Source organism: Caloenas nicobarica, chromosome 3 (assembly GCF_036013445.1).
Source record: "Caloenas nicobarica isolate bCalNic1 chromosome 3, bCalNic1.hap1, whole genome shotgun sequence".
Lineage (NCBI taxonomy): Eukaryota > Metazoa > Chordata > Aves > Columbiformes > Columbidae > Caloenas > Caloenas nicobarica.
This window is the reverse complement of record NC_088247.1, coordinates 80,720,065-80,736,116: the sequence shown is the minus strand read 5'-3', so window position 1 is coordinate 80,736,116 and position 16,052 is coordinate 80,720,065. Positions and strand designations below refer to the sequence as shown.

At 36.9% G+C, this 16,052-nt stretch overlaps 1 protein-coding gene across 1 annotated transcript in view; it reads right to left on the bottom strand.

Annotated features, from left to right (window-relative positions):
• The window catches only part of RYR2 (ryanodine receptor 2), a 364,098-nt gene that overhangs the window by 95,139 nt on the left and 252,907 nt on the right, over positions 1-16,052 (bottom strand). The window contains exons 56-63 of the mRNA XM_065631500.1: positions 14,946-15,024; positions 14,234-14,323; positions 12,961-13,098; positions 10,752-10,829; positions 7,781-7,856; positions 6,715-6,841; positions 3,323-3,438; positions 1,719-1,783 (exon numbers count right to left, since the gene is read on the bottom strand). Of these exons, the coding sequence (XP_065487572.1) occupies positions 1,719-1,783; positions 3,323-3,438; positions 6,715-6,841; positions 7,781-7,856; positions 10,752-10,829; positions 12,961-13,098; positions 14,234-14,323; positions 14,946-15,024 (769 nt within the window). The remainder of the gene's footprint in view (positions 1-1,718; positions 1,784-3,322; positions 3,439-6,714; positions 6,842-7,780; positions 7,857-10,751; positions 10,830-12,960; positions 13,099-14,233; positions 14,324-14,945; positions 15,025-16,052) is intronic.

The window sequence follows — 16,052 nt, the reverse complement described above, 5'->3', positions numbered from 1 at the left end:
GTGCCTCAAGGGTCAGTACTGGGGTCAGTATTATTCAATATATTCATCAACGACTTGGATGAGGGAATTGAGTGTACTATCAGCAAATTTGCTGATGACACCAAACTGGGAGGAGTGGCTGACATGCCAGAAGGCTGTGCTGCCATCCAGTGAGACCTGGACAGGCTAGAGAGTTGGGCAGGGAAAAATTTAATGAAATATAACAAGGGAAAATGTAGAGTCTTGCATCTGGGCAGGAACAACCCCAGGTTCCAGTATAGGTTGGGGAATGACCTATTAGAGAGCAGTGTAGGAGAAAGGGACCTGGGGGTCCTGGTGGACAGCAGGATGACCATGAGCCAGCACTGTGCCCTTGTGGCCAAGAAGGCCAATGGCATCCTGGGGTGTATTAGAAGGGGGGTGGTTAGTAGGTCGAGAGAGGTTCTCCTCCCCCTCTACTCTGCCCTGGTGAGACCTCATCTGGAATATTGTGTCCAGTTCTGGGCCCCTCAGTTCAAGAAGGACGGGAACTGCTGGAGAGAGTCCAGCGCAGGGCCACAAAGATGATGGAGTGGAGCATCTCCCTTATGAGGAAAGGCTGAGGGAGCTGGGTCTCTTTAGCTTGGAAAAGAGGAGACTGAGGGGTGACCTCATCAATGTTTATAAATATATAAACGGTGGGTGTCACGAGGATGGAGCCAGGCTCTTCTCGGTGACAACCAACGGTAAGACAAGGGGTAATGGGTTCAAGCTGGAACACAAGAGGTTCCACTTAAATTTGAGAAGAAACTTCTTCTCAGTCAGGGTGACGGAACACTGGAACAAGCTGCCCAGGGAGGTTGTGGAGTCTTCTTCTCTGGAGATATTCAAAACCCGCCTGGACGCCTTCCTGTGTAACCTCACCTAAGTGTTCCTGCTCTGGCAGAGGGAGTGGACTAGATGATCTTTTGAGGTTCCTTCCAATCCCTAACATTCTGTGATTCTGTGTGATTCTGTGATCTCACCAATGTGTATAAATATCTGAAGGGATGGAGCCAGGCTCTTTTCAAATGGGCCCTGTGACAGGACCAGAGGCAATGGGCACAAACTGAAACACAGTAGATCCCTTGTGACCATCAAGAAACACTTTTTTACTATGAGGGTGACTGAGCACTGGCACAGGTTGCCCAGAGAGACTGCAGAGTCTCCAACCTTGGAGATATTCAAAAGCCATCAGGACATGGTCCCGGGAAACCTGCTCTGGGTGACACTGCTTGAGCCATGAAGTTAGACCAGACGACCTCCAGAGAGCCCTTCCAACCTCAGCCATTCTGTGATTCTGTGAGGCAGATGTCAGCATGGTTTTAAAACAAAAAATAAGGAAGGTGACACTGACAGATACATAGCTGGGTTAATTCCAATAACTACTGCTCACATTTACCTGCCTGAAGATTGTAAAAGAGAAAAGTCTTCAGAATTAGACTAAGTAAACAGAAAATGTACAGACGTTATGAACAGCATATGAGAAATTACGTATCCTGGAGCAAGGAAATTAATAAGAATATAGTCTTGTAATTTTTTCACATCTATACTTCATCCTACACGATTTTCAAGCTATTTTTATTACTACAGTTTTAAATTAATAAAATAATGAATTTAACACAGAAAGTGTAACTATAACAACAATAATCTCATGTTCACTATTTTCTCACTTCAACTACTTACTACATTGACAAAGAAAAAGAAAACATATACTGTACTTTGGCAAAAAACTTGATTTCTTGTTCATATGGGAAGTGCTCTCCTTTGCCTCTGCTGCCACCATCTGCAGAGAAAAGAAAATTAAGCTCCCTGTCATATATCTTAATTACAGTCTACTCTGTATTTTTCTTAGAAAGCGTACACTATAAACAAATAATATTAGTCATCTTTAGATGTAGATTTAAGATACCACAAACAGTATATCCAATCGTTAAAGTGGCATTTTATGACTACCTCATGAGAAGAAAAGTTACAGCAAATAAAATATGTAAAGAAAAATTGTCCTTATCTTCATGAGACTGTAGACATCTCATAGTCCAAAGAGACATGCATATTTTTGTGAGATGAAAATCTATTCCTATGTTTGTATTTTTCTAGTTATTGGTAACAATTTCAAAGCCTGAACTCAGATTCTAATGGAACATCTTTCTCTAGTTGTTCCCAGGAGAAAGAGATTTGCCAAATTTTTACTACTTATTTGTGGACTTGTCTAGAGAACAAAATTAATGGTTAGAACTACCCAAATGAAAGTAAAATTGCTTCCCTTTCCCCATTACTACAACAATCAAATACACTCTACACACATAATCTGGTACAGCTCACAGATGATTTATCCTTTATATATTATCTTCTTTTTACAAATCCATTGAGGGTCATGAACGATATTTGTTCCACTGGTGTTTCTAGTGTTTCAGTATTAATTCATTATCATTCTTGCAGTTATACCAAATCTATATAATTAAGTAGAATGAAGCCATGGTAATCAGGCATTAGCAGCAGAAGTAACCCAATGAGTTATCAAGGGCAGACTTTTGCTGCTGTAAGTAACCATGGCACATAATAATTCAAAATTTGATAATTTCCACTTTAAAACTAGATAGACTTTTGGATGAGCATTGATTTATTCAATCTCGCTGCTGTTCCTGCCATTAGTATTGTTAATTACAGCACCTATGCCTACACACGAGGCCCGGTCTATGTTATGCAGCATTGCAACTCACATGGTCACACAGAAGCTGCATCTGGCCAGGTTTTTTAGCTTTTACTGCTCGTGTAAGAAGCTGACTTGGGTCACCAAACTTTTAATATTTTTTTTATCTTTAATGAAAGCAGATCAAGTTAAATCCTTTCCTTCATAGCACTGTTGATGAAACACATGCTGGGTGTCTGTGAAAGAACATTGCCATTGTGGGAGTTTGTTAGAGTTTTCTCTATTCAACTTCCTCCTCCAGAGAAACTTTCAGAATGCTACAAATGACTGGTTTAATTTGCTCTGTGAAAAAGGGATTATTAATGTGCACATGTGAGAGATTATCAATTTGTGCATAAATACAAGGCAGCAGCTAGTTTTATTTTTCAAAGAATGAAAATCATTATAAATTTGGGCTGAATGTTTTTCATCTGATGAGTGAACATGGGAAAATGGAATTAATATGTGAACTACACGACTTTCCAAAATTCATCATCTTCATCGACTACAGCAAACTAGAGGGAAAACTCATAGTCCAAGAATTTGTCATTTAAAAAAAAATTTCTAACTGTTTTTATAAAATCAAACATCTTGGTTAATAATTCTTATGAAAATGCACAAGGAGTACTATACCAAACTCCAAAATGTACTGATGTGCTTCATCCACGTATCTTATAAGTTGCTGAAGGAAACTGTAAGCAAAGCGTTTCTCAATGGAAGGTGTGTCTAATTCCAGGTCCTTAAGTCCTCTGTAAAAAGAAGCAAATCCATTTTCACACATGCAGAAGGACTCAAAGCAGTCTTACTTCTCCATGCAGTCTGATGCCATTTTCTCTAGTAATAATTAACTGCGTATTAACATAAGAACTGTTCTGTATTTGAAGTAAACAGTACTCTTATGATTATTCAGGTTTTGAGCAATTTGTTAAGATAAAACTCAGACTTCCCAGCAGAAGTTTAAAGAAAAATGAGACTAGTCAATCAGATTAATCCAGTATCATTGTAATTTCTTTCCCTTACTTGTAAGGCATGATATCTCATATTTCCCTCCAGGGATTGATTATTGAGTGAGGGAGTTTTGAAACTGCTAAAATGCTTTGATTTAAACAGTCGAGAAGTAAATCTAGTCTCCTTCATCATGGCTTTTCCCGAAAAATCTGTTTGTAATGCAAGAACTTTGAATAGCTACCTAGCGTTTGTCAGGGGAAAATCAAAACAAAGTGATGGAATTGCAGTTTACCTTTTCCAGTATGTTCCATCATAGTTACTAGTCTGATATGAAAAGCATACCTTCTTTCAAAAAGTATGAATCTGCAGAGACTGGTTCCATGAAATGGGCTGATGTCTGCTAAGAACAAGCTGGCAATGACATAAGCCTTGGTTCTGCAGGATCATGACAGCACATGCAGAAGCTCTGCTTAACCAACAAGGGAGTCAGTCACCCCACTATCAGAATCACTAAATACTCAGTTCTTTTGCAAGTCAAAAGAGTATATCTACTGAATACAACTGCCTGTGTAGTGCACATTTCTGCTTTAAATGAGAACATTGCTGATAGTAGGGTTCAGTTTCAGAAAAAGACATTCTGAAACTCAAACGGCTTTGTCAGCTGATACTTGTAATGGTACAATAGTGTCTGCTTCATTAAGATTATCTGATCAAGGATCGTCTCAATGCAAAAGGGGTAATAAGAAGGAAGCCATAAACAAGAATGCGCAGAGACACAAATCTGCTAGACAAGGGATAAAGGAGACAATGCTGGAGACCAAAAGTCTCCAGTAATTAATGGGCCATTAAGAAACTTTAGGCACAGCTTTGGAGAGGGCCGCCTGGATTTTCTAACTCCTGAGAGGAAGGGAGGTGAAGAACATGAGCATTCTGAATATCCGAGGCAGGTCAGTGGAACTCCACAAACTAATGATGGTATGTGCAGGGCAGGAGGATCAAGGAAGTGGAGAAAAGACAAGAAGAGATATAAAGGGCCAGTCACATGTCAACTGTGGCTTGTCAACACGGTTGTCTGACTGAGCCCTGCACCTCATCTCTAGAGTCCTATCTTCTTATTAAACCCTTGCTTAACTATCTGTGTAAACTCACTCACTATCCCATGTGTATGTGTGTGCTGTGAGGAGTAAGTGCCAGCTACTAGCAAGATCAGCATGATCTCCAGCAACTGGAGTAAGACTTGGGATGTAGGTGCCCCCAGGCCTGTGGTGCCAGCAACAGGAGAGAATGAGGGTCTCTGCATCAGTAGTTGGAGAGGCCATAGCTTTTGGGAATGTCTCTATGGGCCCTACAGACTTTGACCCCAGAGTGCCAGCTACTGCAGGGGACTGGCATGAGTGGATTAGATGCTAGCAACTGGAGTCAGACCTTCACGAGGGTAAGGCACCCCTGCTCTGTGGCATCTCCAACTGGAGCAAGCGGGAATCCCAGTTGCCAGTCACTGGGCTGGGAATGCTGTGTGTCCCAAAAAAACAGCTGATGTGAGGAGGCAATGTCAGTAAGGCAAGTGAGGGGCTCAGCGCCAGCAGCCAGAACAGGACTGTGGGTCACAGGCCACATATGCCCAAGTGCCACATGCTTGGCAGGGGGCAAGTGTTCGTATCTTCCCTAAAGCCAGTGTGCATGAGGGTGCGCTAGGCTAGAATGGTCACTGTCAAATAAAAGACTGGAAAGAAATGTGTGCAAGGCATATATGGAAGAAAGTCAAATGGTAAGCAGACCAAAGGAAAACATGAATCAGACACTTGTGTAGACAGCACAGTGGTCACAGGGGCAGCAGGTATATTGAGTTGAACTTGATAGAAAGACCTGCATTTGACTAGCACAGGTGGATGCAGGTGCAGCAGGAACTCTTTACTAGATGATGAGTGTCCAACTTAACAATTATTTTACCATCCCTCTTAGCCTTCCACTGCTCCAAAAACCAAAGGCCACTTTACACTTCTGTTTAAGTTAGACAGAAATAAAAAAGGATTAGTCAAAAAGGAATTTGTAACCTTGAATACAGCTGAGGAGTCTTTTGTCATTTTGACAGGGGATGAGAAAAGAAATCTTTGCTGATTGACATCCTTCTTTGTACATCCTACTCCACTGAAGGGAAGTAAATTGAATTATTCCAGCTACCCTGAAAGATTTTACCTAGAATTATTAGATTAGGTACGGGACTCTATAAATGGGATGAATTCCATATGTGATACAAAAGAAAGGAAGGAGGCAGATTTTAAATAGATATGCTAGGCTAATTAATTCACAGTGATTACTTAAATCCATCTCTGTGACTGTTTCATTCACTTACTAAAGTTCGAGTCATAGGAACCTCAGATATGCTTTCAGCCACACTGATGAGGCAGACAAGCTTCCAATTTAATTAAAATTTTATTCACACTGCATTTAGTAGGTAAACATGTCATAATAAAATCAACAGGAATTCTACATGTTATTCTGGAGAGAATAGCATGCATATGTATTGAATTACAAATGTTCTGTTGATGACTACATTTATTCATTATTATTGCATTTACACTGTGGATTGTTTAAAATTTTTTTAAAACATTTCACTTTTAAAATATTTTAACAACACTACAAATTAACTCAGTTGAAAAAATGGGTAGTAGATTTTAGAATTAGAACTGTCTTTTCAAAGCAATTGCCTAGAAATTCCAATAGAGAGGTCCACGTGCCTGACCTGTAATGAAGAGTTTACTAGCAGTTGGATGTATGTATACATGCCATGAAGAAAAAGCATGCTGCAGTGTTGAGAGGAGAGGAAGAAGACACCCAGAGATTCTGCAGAACTCTGCTTGTGCCTTCCAAAAACCCTGCTACTAACTCCACAATCCATTTCCTCCTTACAGTGTTCCACATGAAGGAGCTCATCCTTACCCCCAGGTACTAAAACCTAAAAATGATTGTGGATTTTTCTTTTAAGAAAAAATTTTTAAAAATAAATTTTAAAAAAAAGGCTAGTGAGGAGTAGTATTAGAAACCTTCTGTGACACTAATACTGAACAGAGAATTACCTGGAGACAACATATCCATTGATCTGTAGAAATTTCAGAATATCCTGTGCTTTTTCTCTGTCTTTGGCTTTTTCTTTGGCTGTGAGTGTATCATAAGGAACAAGAAGAGGATGGTTGCCTCCCCCTACTATGGAACATCAAGAGAATTAAAAAGCAGTTAGAGCATTATCTGTTGACATGGTAAGCCCTGGTATATAAAGGTACTGTCATAATAATACATAGCATGTTACAGTAAAATATATTCTGAAACAACAATGTACTTTTTTTGTTAGACAAACCTAAAAAATGTTCAGACAGAAACTTTAGACATGGCTGTGAATGTACTTCTAACATAATCAAGTTGCTGCAAGTACCAGGTAAATATGTTGAACCTACTGCAAAAACTCTTAAAAAATAAAGAAGTGCTTAACTGTTATGAATATTTATTATAATTACAACTTCATTTAATGAAACTGAAAATCTTTCAATAAGTAACACATCATTTCATTTTAAAAAACCATATAAACAAATATGTAAACATAAACAATCAGAGTCCTGCTTTTAAACATTCTGATGTCAGCAAAAAGGGTTAATGGAATTTAGCAACATATACACATATCTAAAAATATACAGTTCTGCTTTATAGTAATAAATTAAAGACAGAAAACTAGAGTAGAATATTCAAATGTGGTTCAGACAACTGTTGTATCTGAGCAAAAGAATGCTGCCAAAACAGAGAAGTAAACAGAATAAACTGCATTTATATTGCTTACTGATAGCTGATGTATTGATATCTCTCTGAATGTAGATAGTTAATTTGGCAGGAAAACAAAGTTGCTATCATTAATATAAGTATCTTCATAAAAACTTCTTCAACAGGAACTGCTACATTCAGTACTATAAAAACTTCCAGGCACCACAGATCAGAAAATATGTAATTAAGAATAGACACTTTGCTATTTCTTCCTTGTTAATTTAAATGTGCTGTTCCTTTTTAAAAATATTTTTCAATCTGTATTCTCAAATACATGACCTAAGCTAATTATGGAGAACTTAAAATACTGTAAATACCTATAGTTAACATTACCTTTTGCTTCAAGCTCCATTTTCTTTTTCTTTGCCCATATGTTATGGTAGTTTTCAGCCATCATCTCAGCCATAGCCTTAGGAAAATGGAGAGCTTAGTGATATGTCTTGCAATGGTTAACCCTCAAGAAGGACAATTTCCTGGTTGATATTAAATAATAATTCTTGTTCTCTGAGAGGTTCAATACAGTTACACTGTAATGGTTCACTGAAAACAAGAATTTTTATTGAAAACTTATGATATAGAATTTGGGTAGGCTGGGTATACCTATAGGAATTAGGAAGCTGGTGCTGAACAGAAGACCATTAATAAAAACCAGGAGGAACCACAAAGAAGAGTATAGTCTCGAATGAGTACTGGGGTGTCAGACAGGGACCTGATTCTCAAAACAATGCCAGCAAGAACTCCCTGAAGGCCCTGGTAAGGGAAACAAAGAACAGGAAGCCTGAGAATTGAATCTAGATTGTTCCAGCTGGCTGAGCAGACAGACTATAAATGCATGGCTATAGCCTGGTCAAGTTGGATACTCATTTGTGTGAGCACCCTGTTCACAGCACCAACCATTTTACCAGGGTCTCCATAAATGCAGCCACAGTTTTTTATTGAGCATGAAATTCTCCCCCAATGTGCACAACAGATAAGTAAATTCTTCCTATAAAACAACCTCTTTCAGACTGGTAAACTAGAAGCTAGATGTCAAACAAAGCAAAAGACAGACAAGCTCTCCAGTCTCTAACTAGTAGGAACTACTATTTCAACTTTTTAAACACACCTCTCCTGTCCTTCCTATTGTATACCCTCTAGTTGTATGCAGTGGTGGAATTTTCTGTAGATTTCCCTTTTCACTTCTTTTGTGGATCTCCAGAAGCATTCTTTTCATCTTCAATAAGGGTTTTGAGTAACTAGTATTTCTGAATACCAATCAGATAACAACTTGAAACTTTCTGGCCTTATCTTGCTTGTCTATAGGACAATTAGCTTCATAAACTTTTCTGCAGTGGATACATTATTATACATGTCTCTCCTGTATGGTAGACGGCTTCTGTCAAGAATTAACTGCTCCTGGTGTTTTGATAATCCTGATTAGAAACTTGGAAGAATGTAGTGTAGTCTGGGTTTTCTTTCCTTGGAAAGCAGGGTGCTATAAAGGTGGTCTCAGAGCAAGACCTAGCTACTCATGGAGCCAGGATGTAACCAGCTGACCACTTAAGACCGAAAGGACAAGTATTTCCCAGACTTAGAGTTTTAGACATAGCCATGATCCCTGCTAGCACAGCACATGCACAGGATGATGTTAACATTAAATAGTACCAATTCTTATGTACTGGTTAAAAACGAACCAACAAACAACTTTGTTCATAACAACTAACTGTTCCCAGCAATTTAAGAAAAGGTTGAAGAAGCTAACCCTGAACTTCAAGTTTAAAGATAATAAACATTTTTTAAAAGTTCAACTTTCTGTAAAGTTCCTTTTTAAAACTCAGATCTCATTAACAGCTAACATATTTAGATATTTCCTGAGTGACAGTATCAGGACAATTAATACCTGAAATTGCATTTTAATTAAATTTGCTTAGTTTTCAAATAACAGCTTTTGAAGCTGCTTTCAAAGAAGATTTATTTTCATAATTAAGGACACAAATGAATCATAAAGCCAAGCAGCTCTGCTTCATAGCTGAGGGCTACAAAGGAAATAAAATTAATGACAATTGTTAGAGGGTAGAGCATAAAATAGTAACCAAGGGAGTAACAGAAGTTCTAAAGCCATTTCTTTACTGTTTTGTGACAAGCTGGTTACTTTTCTCTGGGTTTGGTCTACTGCACCATAATATTATGACGATGTTTACATCAAGAGTTGTCTCATGAGCATTAAACAAAGTCTGCATAGTCTTTCAACTACACACAGTCTATACAAGTGTTAAATGATATGATTATAATAAGCTGTTCCATCAGATTAAGATAAGAGTGTAACGATCATAGTGTTATTCAGTTATCCATTTTATTAATTCTCTTGGATGATCAGCAATCTACTGCATGTTTTAACTCAAGTATGATGGTTAATTGGCAGCAAATTCTGATAACTGTAAAGCTCATCAGCAATCTACAATGGTTAGAAATATAAAACTGAAAACTACAAGACAGGAGTCAAGGAGGGGAAATCCACTAGAGAATCTGATCAGATGAACAGTACAGGACATACTGTACAGTTAGCAATTCACTACTGCTGTTGTTCCACTGAACTCGGACAGAGCTCAGTATGGACAAACTTATCCCTGTGTTTGAGGAGTTTTCTGTAGCCAGCTTTGAAAGCTGTGTTGCCATCACTAGACTGGTACAAAGACTCGTGCTAACTAATTAAAACTATCTAGTGTATGTCTACATAACATTGTAACCATACTCACAGTAAATTAGTAGGCTGTAAAAACTAGCACCATACTCCATCAAACACCAACTTTATAAAGGCAGAAACACATCAAATGAAGGATATTGTTCTCAATAACAGCAATCTACTGACAGATCTGTCAAAATCCTACCCCCAACCTGTTCGTTCTCTATTCTCACAATGTTTGTTGTAATAATGGATCCTGATTCTTATTTCTGCAGTTTAGAAAAAAGAGCAATGCCAAAATGTTTTGGGAAGATGGTGGAGAAATGAATTATAAACAGAAAAAAAGCTGATCCTTCAAGCTCTTCTAAAGAGGATTCCCTTTAAAACAACAGATGTTCACAAAGAGAGCCGGCACTAAAATAAACTTCAGAGCTTTTCAACATGAACCACGTTTTTTAAAGCAACAGAGAATCAAAGAGCAATGATGAAAAAGACTAACAACAACAACAAAAAGTTTTTAAAAAAGCATGTCAATGAAAGTCAAAGAAAGTAACATAAGGCACTAATTTTTTAAAAATAAACTAGCAGAAAAGAAAAAAAAATGTAAAACAAGGGTAGGCATATTAAGTGTTTGTGACTTACATGTAAGTCTCTGGAGAGGGTGACATTGCTCATGTCAATTGCTCGAGGAGTGTAACCATGGGCTGTATCTACAGAGATCTGAATGACAAACATGCAAAACAGTGGAGTTACACAAGCATTTGATAGGAAGGAGTTAACAAGATACTGAACATAATGAAAGAACTTAAGGAAAATTCACTTGCATATCTCTAGAGACCAAAAGCATCCTATGTAGCCCAACTGAAAATTCATCAAGGATGGTAAACTTAAGTGAGATTTAGGCAAAGGTCTAGATATTTTCTCCCGAAAGTCAGACAGCTATTAGACGTAAACCCCCCTCATTCAAATGCAAATTTCCCAAGAACTCATTTAAGATTTTAACTCAGACAGGCTAGTTGAATGTAAATTCAGGCAAACATCAAACTTTGAATTTGGCTTTTCAACATTTCTACATGTAGGAATAGAATCGACTAAATACATATCTTCTTCCTTCTGTCCCTCCTCCCCACTCAGATAATATCGCTATTTTGTCATTCTTTCTACTGCCTAAATTTGTCACATGTATGCTCATTACATTGACAGAAATGTTCGAAGAAGAGGAAACAATGATGGAGATTCCCTGGATGGTAAGCCACTGATGCAAGAAATGCGGCTAGAAAAGGGGCATTGCTGGGCTTTCCTCTGTGGATTCTGCTGAAACACATAAACTCAAGTTCCCCACAGGTACCTCTCCCTCTAGAAAGAACAGCATCCAGAATTTTGTTCCTATGTCTGATATTATTTTCATATGCATGTATACGAGAATGTACAACGCCTAGAAGTTCAAAGGCCTAATTTCAAAAGGCAGGCATTTTTAATAGAGAATAACACAAAGAACGTACAAGCACCACAGAGTAAATAAACACTGATAAAGTATTGGTTTTTAAAGCAAGTAATGCAAACATCGTTACATTAACATGAAGATAATGATAAAAAATACTTAAAATTTCTCAGATAAACAAAGCAAAACACTATTTTGTGTGCGTGTGTGATGACAGCACAACACATTTTAAACAGAGGATGAGTATTAATACGATAGTGGACTCTGAATTATAGAAATATCTTAGGCTTCAGAAAGTCCTCTATAAAAGTAATTTCATTATAGTAAGGGAAGACTGTAACAGCTACAAAAGCTGTTTTTATACGTAGATGTAATTTGAATCTCAACTGTAAAGCTATTCATTGTAATGAGTTCCTTATGCTTAAAGTATATATGAATATCTCTGTCAGTATAGTTTTGGGGCTGGTATATAAACACCCAAAAGTCAGTAAATTTGGAAGTCAAGACTTTTGGAAGGCAATTATAGTGTACAAACTATAGTGTGTAGTTTAGCCCAAGTGCTAAATCAAATCACTTGATACACTCATTCTAGTGTCTATAGATAGTGCAGAGGCAGGTTCAACTGCTCATTTTTCACAGGTGTATCACCACTCACACGTGTAAATAGTGCAGAGTTGAGTGGAGAGAAGAGGGAAAGATTTTTGCCTTTTATTTTATTTCCCTGGTTGGTTTTGCTCCATGGGCGCCTGTGTGAATCAGAGAGAAAGATCTCCCCTCCCCAGTTTAATTGCAATGTATATACAGCTCTAAGAGAACATAGTGTCAGTATTTTTCCATTTTATCCTTAGAGCATTTTAAGAAAGCTATTTTAAAGGAAAAAAAAAAAATCTAACATTTTCAGAATTTTGGCTGTCTATAGATGTAAACTTCATGCTGCATTAACATTGATGTTTCTATTAATGCTCCTTAAAAAATAAGTAAAATGTATATATATAGCTTTATTTATTTCTTTACAAGCTTAAAGGCATCCATAGCCACCAAATTAAAAAAAAAATAGCAGACTAAAATCTTATTAATACTCACTATTAATGCATAATCACCTACTAATATAAACAAGTCCCCTAAATAAGGTAGCTAATTTTTAATCAAGTGAACAAATACCTTCCTATTTCAGTTTTGTTCAGCTTTTTGAAAAATATTTATTAACATATTACTTTGGAACAATGAAAAGAAGTTCCAGCTTCAGTGAATAGAAATCCATACCAATCTTCAGAGTTGTGCAATTGCTTGTGAAAAATATTTTCACATATTTTTATACTATGGGTTTATTTCATCACTTCTAAAATATAATATTGGAGAGCAGATTTTGCATGCCTTTTTTTAAAATAAGTTTTTAATAAAATGGCTCACTTGACTTGTTTGAGATATGCGACGTGTCCGGTTATACAGTGCCATGGAATCTCCCTCCCGTGTTCTTTCAATTCGCCATCCCCATGCCAGCATAGTTTTCAGTGATTCTTTGATTGGCCATCGATAAATTTCTTTTTCCTAGAAGAACACACATGCAATAATTGCCTTGTTTATTATGTAGCTGTACAGACCAAAAAATAACTCGGGTTTTTGCCTGATTATACTGACATGCAAAGAAATATACTGAAATCAGCCTCTATGGCCAAGGGATGCTGCAAAGAAGCAAATACACCATATACAAGATATTAAAAAAGTTTGTTTATCATTTCAGAGGTGGGTAGAAGAATTCTGGCCTTGCAGGAAGCTGAAGATCACAGGAATAAGTGTGTTAATGGTATGCTCAGATATGAACTCAAAGGTGGAGCAGTCATTATCAGGAGTAATGCAGTGTTTTGTCTGCTACATGAAACAAAAAAAACATAATCATAGAATCATTAAAAAAGTCTATGTTGGAATGGACCTCTGGACATCATCTGGCTCAATCCTCTGTTGAGGTCAGATAAGCTAACCTAATTGGGTTGTCAACAGTTATCAGGATCAGGTTATCTAGGGCTTGCCATGTCATGCCTTGAACATTTGCAGTGCAGCTGATTTCACCGCTTCTTTGGACAACCTATTCCAAGATTTAAGTTCTCAAGGATTTCCAGAAGGCATTTCTGCTGGATCAACTTAGACCCCTTTCCTCTTGTCCTGTCACTGTGCATCCCCATGAAAAGAACACATCCATCTTCTCTATGACTAGCATTTAGGTACTGGGAAACAGATTATATCCCTGTCAGCTTTCTCTTTTTCAAGCTGAACAAATCCAGTTCCTTCAGCCTTGCTTCATTTATTAGCTTCTCCAGCCTTCTGATCATCTTGGTAGCCCTCTGCTGCAGAACTGAAAAAGCCTAAACCTAACTCTTCACTAAGCAAGTAGGCATTCCTGTATGACCTTACTGTAAATAATATACTGGCAATATGACACTTCAGTTTCACCATAACATATGTCATGTAAATTCCACCACGAGAGACAATAGGTTGAGTGGCCTATTTATTGGCAAATAAACCCTTTCCATCTCTTTTTGAGATTTTGAGGAAGGCAACATTATACACATTAGCTGACGTACTCTAAATAAATTTTTAAGAAGTGCTGTAAACACAAGGTGATATTTTCAGAGTGAATAAAGCAATCTTTCAGTCACCCTGTATCAAGAATGAACAAATGCCTTACCTTTTCAGATAGTAACTTATATTGTTTCATTAATGGTTGCACTTTTGCAGATTCAGAATATGTTTCACCATATGTCCATCCATTGGCAAACTGAAAACAGTAATAGTAGAGGGAAAAATGAGGAAAAGCAAAAAAATTATGACAAATCCTGGTTTTGTGGTACAAAGGAAATGAACAATGTTTCTGCAGATTCCCTTCTGCAATTTTCTCTACATTTTCTCAACCAACATTTATATTACCTACACATAATGAAATGTATTACGTAGCATGCCATCTTTTTGAAAATTAATGATTACAGAAAGCTGTCATTTAAATACATTTTTCTTTTGAATATTTCTACAGAGCAGAATACTGTGCTACAGCTGAGGAACCATTTTCATGCTGGATACACAAAAAGGAATAAAAACCCTAAAGAGGTTTTTTTGGTTAAAAATTGAAATTTGAAGCCAATAAAACTCTTAAATAATTAGCAAGTATATTTACTCAAAGGTCAACAATAAAAATAATTAAACGATGAAACACTATTTTGAAATACTCAAGTGCACTCACAGAATTTTCCCCCAAATGCATTTCAAGAAAATACAGGTTTATATCTTACCTACGTACCAACTTGTAGCATTATGAAAAATAACCATATCCAGAGCAAATTTCTTTTAAAGAAATGGATTAAAATAAAATTCTGATTTTGCTTTAACAGGAATATAGATTTTACCTTTTCCATTGACCATTTGTCGTGAGAGTGTTCTGCATATTTGTTAATGAAATATTCTAGCTTTTCAGGGATTGTAATGCTGAAAGTGAAGAGAAAAATAGCCATTATATCACATATGCTAAAATGTGAATGCTTTTGTTTTCAAGAAAAATTTCAAATAATTAGTAGTGCACATATCCATTCAGAGCATCATACTGTGTTCTGTTTCCTCACATACAGTTTGCTCCAAGCCCTAGTTAAATCAAGACAAAAAATCTAAGTTATTTAATGAGCAATGAATGAACTGCAGCTGTTGCAAGAGTCTACTTCTTCCCCACACAAGTGCAGGGAAAAAATCAGTGATACCAAGCACTCACACTTTTTGTCACATACTTCTATTACTAAGATACACTTTCTTAAGATTAAAGATATAACTACAACCCATAGCTTCAGAAATAGGGTGGTAATTTACTGTACATGTCCATTATAAACTAAGTAGCCTAACAGTCCTTTTTGAAACACATCATCTATTTTATATATTCCTATAAATTTTATTATATGCTTGAAGCACTATAACTTATGGTAACCGAAAAAGTTATATGCTCGAGGCTTTATTTTCCAAAACCCCAGTAAAAATTAAAAATATTTAAATCCTTATTACAAATTGAAAAAAAAACCAAACACAAATAAATACACTAGCCTTCAACAGGTGTACAAGACAGTGCAGAAGTTAAGATTTCTTAAGCAGTAAAGGAAAACCAGCTATCCTCAATTGTAAAACAAGCACTAGAGACAGAATCCTCTTCCAAAAATAATTTATCAAATATCAGTATTTTACTGCATCTACATTCCTACAAATGAGAGGCAATAATTGCTTCTTGATGGCTTACAAAATAGCAAAATCTTTCCTCCTAACATAAAGAATTTTGGCAGTAAAAGTGTTACAGTGCCATCTACTGCAAAGTAGAAGAGTCTGGTTTTTAATCTTCAGTCATAGGGTGAGAAAAAGCAGAAATGCAAACCAAACTTATGTCAGAGTAACAGTTTTCAAGAGCCTAACCCCACGCAAAGGTGAGAAATATTCATCCAGCATGGTCATCATTTTTTTTATTGTTTGGAAGTATGTAT